The sequence below is a fragment of the Eucalyptus grandis genome, chromosome 5 (genome assembly GCF_016545825.1).
Source record: "Eucalyptus grandis isolate ANBG69807.140 chromosome 5, ASM1654582v1, whole genome shotgun sequence".
Classification (NCBI taxonomy): domain Eukaryota; kingdom Viridiplantae; phylum Streptophyta; class Magnoliopsida; order Myrtales; family Myrtaceae; genus Eucalyptus; species Eucalyptus grandis.
Genome location: NC_052616.1, coordinates 2,298,956 through 2,310,070, shown reverse-complemented (window position 1 = coordinate 2,310,070; position 11,115 = coordinate 2,298,956). Strand labels below are relative to the sequence as shown.

Sequence of the window (11,115 nt, the reverse complement as noted above, 5' to 3'; positions counted from 1 at the left end):
ATTATTTTTTAGTTATTTTCAGTTTCATCTCCTAAACATGATTTACGTTTCTAAACAAATTACAGTCAATTACTCTTTTGAAATTGGTGAGTGAGAGCCAGTCTTTTTTATCACTTTTCATCATCTATATTTAAAAAATATTACTTTGCTCGTCATGACAAAATCCCACATCCCTTCTAGAAAACACCAACCACATAAATGTAGTAGCCCCCAATGAGCCCCCAAACCCACAAAGTTTTAGTCCTCTCCACCAATCACCACCCGCCACCGTCGGACGCCGCCCAGCCAAAGCCAATGGTTATGGAGCTCTGTCGTCACTCTCACTGCTGCCCTTGACCACACCTCCCACTCCAATTTCTGATTTTTCGTTTTATGTGCTCTTTCTTTTTCTCCAATTCTCTCCCTTTCTTGCAGCCCAACGTGGCCATTGAGCTTGTTGACTACTGTGACATGCCAATTGGCATCCCCAGTGAAAAACTAGGAGGCAAGGTGGTAATTTAGGAAAAAGGGTGTTTATCAGTAATAGCGGCAAAAAAAAATGGTGATTTTTTATAATTTCCAATGACAATGTGTAGTACTAGTCACTAATTTGATGCAGAACAACAATTAGGTAAATCAAATTTACTCCTTTTCTATCGAAAAATTATTGATTTGAATGTGGATAGATTCTGCATCACGTATGAGAGGAACGAAGTATAATGTGTAGCACAGCACTACATTTAGTACAATGAAATAAAGTGGAATAAAAGAAGGAATGGGATAAAGTAGGCATTACAATTCGTGTGTTTGTTTGTTGTGAAGGAACAAAGAGGGTAGACTTTAATGATATCTTGTCAACGTTTAGAAAATTTCCAATCAATTCCTTCTTGCTAGGCATGATCTAAGTCTTTTTCTTCATCCCAATGTAGAAAACAACAATCGACTGATTGGAAAGATTGCATTTGTGGTCTTTGAAGGTACCTTTTGAGACGGAACTTTTCACTTTTGAAGTCCTTGTTCTCACTTAAAGACTATCTTGTAAATCTCAACAGAAATTGCTTGACTAGTGCTTCTTCTTCTTTTTTCGATTGAAATTGAAAACATAATAGTCACCTGTAGCCCTGGTGTGCCTATCGCCTCCTGAGTGGATGAGAAAGAAAGGTTCTATCAAGGGCTGTAATTGAGCTGACTTATCGTGAACTAGATTGATAAAAAAAGTATTTGTTAAAAAAGTGGCCGTGAGTTCCCCATGCGGAGTCGAGGTCGGTTGACTTGACAGTCCATGAGTTTTTCCTTTTCGTGGAAAACAACTGCTTGTTGGGTCCAGAAAATTGAGTCACTTTATAAACGGGGAAAGCAAAAGGGTCAAATTCTTGGCGTGTACGTGGGCGGAAATGAGAGTTGATTTCTTATCAAATATTTAAACTTTTAAATTATCTAATCAAGTTATTGAATTTGCGTGATTAGTTGGAGTTGATGTATTCATTAGAATGGTAGAATTTTTTGACGTGCAATGTGGAATCCTCTTGATTTTCAAGGTATTTTAATTTTTTATCATGATATTCTATGTATGTATAGTGCATTTCCAGAGTGATGACTATTTAATTCTGTTTTCGTGGATAGTAGAATACGAGTTGATTTTAGTGGATGACTTCATAATTTATCGATGGCTTTACTCATGTGCTTATTTTTCTTTATGTTTTGTTTACATTTGTCAAATCCCTATAGAGGTTGCTCAAGCATTTTTGGTACTTAACTTAAATTTCTGTGATTTTTTCAGTTTTGTTATTACATAACCTACTAACCGGGAATGGGGTCAAAACACCCAAAACGGGTGTTGACTAATCTTCCGATTGTTTTGTGTTATAAACTACACTAAGGAGAAGAAAAGCCTTGATTTATGACAAGAATCCTACCTTCGGAGAATAGGCAATGTCTATATGTTTTGTGTGGAGAAATATGCACACTTTGGATATGTTTGTATAGCCCTATTCTTGATTTCTTCAAGACATAAATGTCAGTTAAAGATTAGTGGATCATCTTCTTCGTAAATTATTGCCCAAATTGGTCTATGAAGATCATTTTTGTCCACAAACATATTGGGATTATTAAGACCCACATATTGTGCCATTTGCAAATTGTTATTCTACCTTGAAATACTAACATATTTGTGTCTATAATTCCTATGTATTAATCAATTGATTGCACTAAAACTTTATCCAAACTAAGCCATTGTCAAAATGAAACAGATTAAGTGAGATCATTACATAAAAGGGTATAATGAGATTTTTTTTTAAGTTAAAAAGAAACATATTTCAAAAAGAGGGTTTCTTTTTGAAGAGTTAAAAGAGGGTTCTTTTTCTTGGCATTTCACCTTATACTACAACTTTGCCGTGACATATGGAGTGAGATGGCTCATGAACTTGGCGTATACGGCTGAGATTTGACTTACAAAGGCCTCCTTAACATAGATATTCTCCATCGGAGCATGTACGTTCAAATTACAACAAAACCTGTTTATGCTTCCAAAAATTCCTTCTCTTCAATTTTCTTACATTCTTCAAGCATCAATTAAGATTTCACCTCTAGTATTATGAAGCCTCCCAACTTGTCTTTTCTTGAGTTCTCATATCATGTCATCTATTTTTCACTTGCGTAGTGCTTTTGCCATGCATTAGCCAAGTCCTTTCAGCTAACAATATGACGGATAAGCTCGCATTGCTTGCGTTCAAGGCCACAATAACTATGGACCCTCTAGAGGCGCTAAATTCATGGAACCATACGACTGACCACTGTCAATGGCATGGTGTCACGTGCGGTCGCCTACATCGCAGGGTCACCAGACTAGAGCTAGAAGGCTTGAAGCTTTCAGGATCCATCTCCCCTCATATTGGAAATTTGAGTTTCTTGAGAGTCCTGAGGCTCTTCAACAATAGTTTTCATCATGAAATCTCACAACAAGTCAGCCATTTGCACAATCTACGTGTCTTGCGATTATCCGCCAACACATTGGAAGGAGAAATCCCAAGAAACTTGTCACGTTGCGCTCACCTTACACTGCTCAGCCTTTCCGACAACTAGCTGGCTGCAATAATTCCCATTGAGTTCGGTTCTTTAGTGAAGCTTCAGCTTCTTGGCTTAGGTACGAACCATCTAACGGGAACTATTCCTTCATTTATCGGAAACGTGTCATTGTTAAAGGGTCTTGGTCTCGCTTGGAATGAGGTGGGTGGGAAGATACCCCAAGCTCTGGGAAAATTAACTAAACTCAAAGCTCTTCAATTTGAAGGAAATAGGTTGTCAGGCGCAATTCCTCCATCTATCTTCAATCTTTCTTCCATAAAGGAGTTCGAAATCGCTAGTAATGAAATAGGAGGGAATCTTCCTGCCAACATGGGCTTTGCTCTTCTAAACATTGAGATTTTCACTATTGAGGATAACCGATTCACTGGAGTGATTCCTTGGTCAATGTCTAATGCAACCACTTTATGGTGGCTACAAGTCAATAAGAACAAATTCTCGGGGAAAATGCCTCCTTTGGACCGCTTAAACATGCTCAAATATTGACAGTCGATAATAATTATCTTGGAAGCGGAGGATACAATGATTCAAGCTTCTTTTGCTCATTGACTAACGCCACCTCTCTAGTGTTGTTGTTTATGCAAAACAACAGCTTTGGTGGGATGTTGCCTGAGTGTATTGGTAATTTCTCTACTACACTCTTACAATTGCGGCTAGGCCAGAATCTACTGTTTGGCACGATTCCCAAAAGAGTCGGAAATCTCATCAACTTGCAAAGGCTTTTTTTGGACCACAACAGGTTTTCAGGTATGCTCCCCTTCGCTCTGGGAAATCTTCATAACTTAGTGGAATTGAAACTATCGTATAACAAGTTTTCCGGAGCAATTCCTTCTTCACTAGGAAACCTAGTAAACCTAGCACGACTCTATCTCGATCACAATAACTTCCACGGCTACATTCCTTCATATCTATTGGAGTGCCAAAATTTGGTGGAACTTGATCTATCTAGTAACAACTTAAATGGAACTATACCACCAGAGATCATAGGCCTCTCATCACTATCTACACTTCTAAACTTGTCTCGAAACCATCTCATTGGTGTCCTACCTGAGGAAGTCGGGAAATTGAATCTTTTGGCTCGACTGGATGTCTCAAGGAACATGTTGGATGATGATATTCCGACTAGTCTTGGCAGTTGTGTTGGATTGGAGGTGCTCAAAATGCAAGAGAATTCTTTCCAAGCATTCCTTCATCTATGAGTATGTTGAGGAATCTCAATGAGATAGATCTTTCATACAACAATTTATCTGGTCAGATTCCAAAGTTTTTCGAGGCATTTCACTTTTTGGAGAACCTAAATTTGTCATACAATAACTTTGAAGGCACATTACCGACTAAAGGAATCTTTAATAATGCCAGTGCTACTTTTGTCTTTGGAAATGACAAGCCTTGTGCAAGATTGCCCGAATTTCGTCTCCCGAAATGCAACTCTAGAAACTCAGGCCGAAAACTATTCCTTAAGTGGAAGCTCACCATCTTGATTTTCTTCAGCATTCTTGGAATAGCTCTTGTTCTTGCTCTTATGTACTTTGGCTGGTTGAAGAAGAAGAAAAGAAGAGAGCCAGCTTCAAATTCCAAAGATGATTCATCATTGAGTCTATCTTATCGAACTCTCATTAAAGCAACCGACGGGTTTTCTTCAAGTAACTTGATTGGGGTTGGCGGTTTTGGATCTGTTTACAAGGGAGTCCTTGATGAGAATGGAACCGTCATTGCTGTGAAGGTACTTAATTTGATGCTTCATGGTGCTGCGAAGGGCTTCATAACCGAGTGCGAGGCTTTAAGGAACATCCGACACCGTAATCTTTTGAAAGTCCTAACAGTATGCTCGGGCACTGATTATAGTGGCAATGAGTTTAAGGCCTTGGTTTATGAGTTCATGGTCAATGGTAGCCTAGAAGATTGGCTACATCCAAGCCCATCACCAACTAATGTAGATGGGAATGTGCAAAAATTGAGTCTCATCCAGAGGATAGATATTTCCATCGATGTTGCTTCAGCATTAGATTATCTCCATAACAACCTACAAAGCCCTGTTATTCATTGTGATTTGAAGCCAAGCAACATTTTACTAGATGCTGAAATGGTTGGACATGTTGGAGACTTTGGTCTGGCGAAGATCACGATTGAATCTCCCGATGACAGTAAAGCAAGTATGAGGTCTGTTGGTGTAAGAGGAACCATCGGCTATGCTGCTCCAGGTAAGTCTTGCGTGCTTTTTCCATCTGCCTCAACTGGTTCTACTATTATTATTTATCTTTTATTTGCAATTTGAATGAAGCGCAGAATATGGGATGGAAAGTGTGGCTTCAAGAGAAGGCGATGTTTATAGTTATGGCATTCTCTTGCTTGAGATGTTCACTGGCGTGAGTCCAACAAATGAAATGTTCAGAGAAAATTTTAACCTTCATAAGTTCGTCAAGGAAGCCTTGCCTGAACAACTCCTAGAGATTACTGATCCTCTTCTACTTCAGGAAATGGAGAGCCACAAGGGCATTGGCAGAGGTGATGCAGCTCGCGATTGTCTGGAGATGGTTTATAGAATTGGGGTCGCCTGCTCGGTCCAAGCACGCAGAGAGCGGATGAACATCACAAAAGTCGAAGCTCAGCTGCATTTTATCAGGGATAAACTTCGTGCAGCTGGTTTCCAAGGATAGGTAATATATATGATCAATGGCCTGTCTGCATTTTATTTTTCCTTCGACGACCAGATCATTGCCATATATGCAACGATAAGCATGCATTCATGTGCCTGCTTGTGTGGATAAACTCAAAAATGCACACACAATTCCTCAATTTTCCTGTTTTGTGTGAATCAAAAGAAGACCGCCACCTTACCAAAAAAAAAAAAAAAAAAAAAAAACCTTTTACCAAAAAAAAAGAAGACCGCCAACTGAATTACATGCATCCCATTACGGAAATAGAGAATTAAACCTGTAGAATCATTGTTAGAACTCTAAGGACAGCATGAGGAAATTCTCGTGATCAAGAAATTATCGTGATCAAAGCGGATGAGAGGCTAATCATAGACCCCCACTCCTTAAATATATTCGCCATATGCATTTGCAATCTCACCAAATTGCGATGGCTTTAGGACATTTATGCAGCTTTATTAGGAGTATGCTTTTAATAGACAATATATCAACTTTGCTGAACGAATCAATGAATCTACATGTCTCTTCCAGGTTATATGAACTCGGGAGTGCTTGGCATCGGTTTCTGCAATTTCGGTAGTTTTTTTTTTCCTTCTTCCATGCTTAGCCTTAGAAAAGGGAGGTGCATGCTATGTTAGTATAGTAGATCCAATGAACGGCAACGTTTCTCTGATCCTGGCCACTGCTCAAAATGAGGACTCAATCTTGTCTGTCATTCAACAAAACTCAATTTTCAGCCCAATCGTTGCAAGAACTGCAAGTAGCTTTTCAAATTGACGACAGCTCGATGCATTCCTTCTTCTGTGAACGTTTTCATGTACAATGCATCCAGGGGCAGAGCGGGAATTTGAGAAGCAAATCACATAATCCTATCCGACTCTCGAAATTGTATTTGTAAATGCGATCACTATGAACAATTTATTTATGCAGACCAACTACTTTATTACATGTAATATAAGTTCCAATTATTCTTGTGAACAGGAAAGCAGAGTGAGCTCTCATGTGAGCTGTGAAGTGCCTCAATTGAGAGTGTTACAAACTCTAGGCCGATGGTGTGGCAATAATTTGGAGCAATTCAGTTGGCCCCCTTACCAACTGAAAATTGTTGACATATGTTTTCTATCACATATGTATTCACGGAATCTTGAGGATACAATTGGATTTGCCTATATAAGGAGGGATGGGAAGGAGCTATCTCCTGGGTACCAAGCGCTCCTTACAATTTTTGGTAATTAATCTGTTATATTATGAAATATCTAGTTGAATTTCCAGCTCATCCAGTTCGATTTGCGTATCTTTTAATCATGAACAAGCATAAAAATGAGTATTTCACTAAAAACGGTTCGTAAAGAATTTTCATGGTGCTTGGCATTGTCTTTTCATTAGAAATTTTGCAAAAAAGAATTCATTTTTGCTGTCTATAAGCAATTTATTTGGATGCAAAATATAAAAATCTGAGAAAATTTATTGGGCTGTATATTGTGTTCCATTCTGTTCAAACTCAAATTAATTATCGTTGAGCCTATTATGATATATTAATCACACGATTTGCACGAAATAATACCAGACATGTTTATTGTTTAGCCTCATCTACACACCTTGTGAAACACAAGTATTATAACCATACCTAGTCATCCTCTGCAATCTCGATTTGATTTACACTGATCAATAATTTCTCATTTATATATAGAAAATCATGAGTATCATTAGCCCTTTTTGGAAAATTTTGATAAGCATCCATTAATTTGAAATGCAAGTGTGAAGTCTATTCAATTAGATGTTGTTAGAGAAAAAAGATTAGAAATTGATCATTCAAACAATGTAGTAAATTGTCGTTTCGGATAATTGGACATGAAAAATTTCGACTGAAGATTGAACAGCAAAACCTTGAATACATTAAGGTGAAAAAAATCCGAACCCACTTCAGAAAATTGGTCCATTACAAGAGCCCACCAAAACCTTGAATACAGGGAAATTCCAACTTTCAATCTAATAAAGACATACGTGAAGATTGAACAGCAAAGGTGGCCTGGGATTTTTTATGATGCAGGAGCAGCTTTCTGTTTCTTTGGCATGCTATGGCCACCGTCAATACAAGCATGGTCTCGCTCAAAGGGCTCAAGAGTAACTTGCTCAAAAGGCTTGAACTGCTCTGCCTGCAGCTTCTTCACTTCCTGGGAAAATACCATCTCGGCTGGAACAGTAGAATCGATACAGTTTGCCAGCAAAAACAAGCACAGCCAGAAGGTATTGATTTCCCGTCTCTTCTCATTGAAATAACATTTTCAGTGTTTCCTTTTCCCAAGGGGATTGGTCTTTGCCCTCCCTCAAATATGATGAGATCATTTCTGATGTCACAGCTTATCTCCTACGCTTGCAAAAACTTGCGCCAGCTACTTGTCTTAATTTATGATGACTTACAAAGTGGAAATGAAAAATAAGTGTGACCAGCAGTCCTCTAATGCAACGAGCTACATCTCTAAAAAAGAATAAAGAAAAACCAAGTGCACGTCTGTCCATAGAGAGAGAAGTTTGCGTGAAAGAATTTAGAATTAGATTGGTCAAATTGAAAATTTTGAAACGGAGTTAGTATTTGCACAATAGGTTTAAGATTAATTAAATAATTTCTCTCTTATATATCCACTTCACAAAATAAAATGGGCAGAGAGGTGCGGGGCCGAATGAGGAGAATCGCAATTAGAACGTCGATGAACAACAGATTAATATTCAATTAAAAATAGCAGAAAAGACGAAGAAGAATGTAATGGATATCGGGCAAGCATGGAATCAAGTCCCCCACGCGCCACCCCCAAAATGAAAAAAAAAAAACGTGGTGGTGGTGGTGGTGGTCCTAAGAAGACGGAATGAAATCAAAACCCGACACCATCCTGCGTCTCTACGCCAACTTTCCCCACGTTATCCGAGCCTAGCACCATGTCCGATGATCGAAAACCGATTCAATTCGCCCCTTGCACCAGAAGCAAATCACCTATATTGTGATTCCTCTTTCTCTAAGGTCCATTCTGACAATTTCACTGTTCAGATTATATTTATAAGTGATTCAATGCCCGTCGGACTTTCGAAGTACGATTCACGGAGGCTCCGCACGCGTCTCAGTCTCAACGCACCGTCGGGGCGCAATGGAACTCCGGCTCTCAAAGTCTCTCCTCGTCTTCGAGGCTGCGTCCCTGCAGATCACGGCCCAGGGACTTTCCTGAGCCCAGATCTCAGCGCAAAGCTGGGCTATGACCCGTTCACTATATCCGGTGAGTGTGTTAATATTAACAACGTGAACTAGAATACTTATAATAGAGAATATTTCGTGTCTTCTTTGTCGAGACGAGAATTCAAAAACCCATACTGACCAATCGGAGGCTGAATAGAGATACAGAACTTGAGTGCGGGGAATCATCGTTGATACAAAGAAAGGGAAAGAAGATAAAAGTGTTGGTTGGGGCTGATGATGACATGAAAAATAGCCGATGATGGAGGCGGTGGCGGCATTCGATCATTGAGAGCTTTAATTGAATAACGAAAATTCTTAATTCTTACGAGCAAAGTATTCTTAAAAGAGTCCATGGCAAAAAAGGCTACTCTTCTGGCTATATTGATATTATCTGTATGTATGTAACTACCCCTTCTGCATAACATGATAATAATAATAATAATGATAATAATAATAATAAGGAAGGGATTGATATTGGATAAATACTGTGAAAAAGACAAAAAGAAAGTAATGGAAACGGTAAAGATGGTATTGGAACTTCCTGCACGCAGTGGTTAAAAGAAGAAGAAAAAAATCAAACTTTGATATCACCTAGTGTCATTACAACATTACCCCCACATTGCTTGAGCTCCACTAGAGCTGGCAAAATGGGTCATAAATCCATATTATGACCCATTTAACTATAAATGGTCATATATCGGTCAAGTGAAAGTTAAATATGCGTTAGAAATGAGTCAAGTGAAAGTTAAATATGGGTAAAAAAATGGGTCAAGTGGAAGTTAAATATGAGTCGAAATGGGTCTAAGGAAGTAAAACACAAAAAGAAATGAGTCTAAATAGGTTATTAGGAAACCCACTTTAAAGTTTAAACCCATGGCTTTTTTTAATTTTATAATTTTTTTTTATAAAAATCGAAATTATAATTATTTTTCATATTTCAATTTTTAAATATTTTTATTTTTAAAATATAATTTTTAATTTTTAATAATTATTTTTTCTTTTTCTTTTCTTTTTTTCTTCTTCTTCGAACGGCCGCCGACCATGACGACGGAGTTGGCAACCGGCCACGGGCGAGATCGAGCTCGCCGGCATCGAGGCGGGGCCTCGGCCAGCAAGATCGAGCCTCGCCGATGCCGGCGAGCTTGAGTCTCGCCAAATCCCACGGGCGAGGCTCGAGCAGCCTCACCAACGAATGGCGAGGCTCGAGCTCGTCGGAGTTGGGCGGGCCTCGGCCTCGCCAAATTGGCGAGCTCGAGCCTCTTCACATGTAGATCATTGAAGCATTTAAGCATATATAACATTGTTGAGAGCTTCTCACTTTCTTGAATAGAGAAATTACGATATTTTTTTATTTTATATATAATGAGTTCAAAGTCAAAGAGAGACTTGCGAGGTATGATGTAGATCACGATTGTGAAAAGATGGGAATGGGGCCTTTTCACTTGTCTAGCTCTTGATCCAGTTGAGAGTCTTGGTGGAGAATGTATGAATGTTGCTCTTTCTAGTTCAGGAATTTGGTGATTGAAGGCGTAGATTATCAAATTGGAGAAGCTGGAAAGTTGTTTTGAATCAATATCCACTATCTGGGATAAAAAGAAATGAACAAATTGTAAATCCAAACCAACCAACATGGCTCGGATTCAATGTAAGTGGGTCTTGAGTAGGGTCACATGTTTTCTCTTCAGTATATTATTATTATTCTTAATTCCGAGAATGCTTGGCCTTGTCGCTTGTTCCAAGCCTTCTTTCGAGACAAAGGTCTTAGTTGCATGGTCGAAGCTTTGTGAAGGGGCGTGCTCCGTGCTCCACACTCATGGGGACCCCATCTCCTAAAGCATCAACTGTTCGACAATTTGATAACGGAAATCACGAACCATCTCTCAATCTAGGACTCGCATTGGGCATACCTATAAAGCAGACGCATTAGGATGGTTGGTTACCCCTCCATCAATGAGTGCAACCTCGCCAACAAGGAGCTAAACAAGCATGCGCTCGAAACTTTTGTGTTTGTTGTTGTCAAGACCTCGCTGTTGTAATTAGGATTCGGGGGGAGAAGTCAAGCTCCGCGGTACTGGTAAGTCCATGAAAAATATGAGGTGAATATTGCATGATACTAGTATTATGATATTCGTAAAATTTTGTGGAATCTATGCCAATTATTCTAAAAGAAAGAAA

General features: G+C 38.9%; 1 protein-coding gene across 1 annotated transcript; it reads left to right on the top strand.

Annotated features, from left to right (window-relative positions):
- Positions 1-213: 213 nt before the first annotated feature.
- On the top strand, positions 214-5,335 carry LOC120293462 (probable LRR receptor-like serine/threonine-protein kinase At3g47570). Its single transcript, XM_039312801.1, has 3 exons — positions 214-297; positions 415-484; positions 4,683-5,335. Exons 1-3 carry the CDS (start codon positions 214-216, stop codon positions 5,333-5,335), a joined length of 807 nt encoding a protein of 268 aa, XP_039168735.1.
- Positions 5,336-11,115: the final 5,780 nt, after the last annotated feature.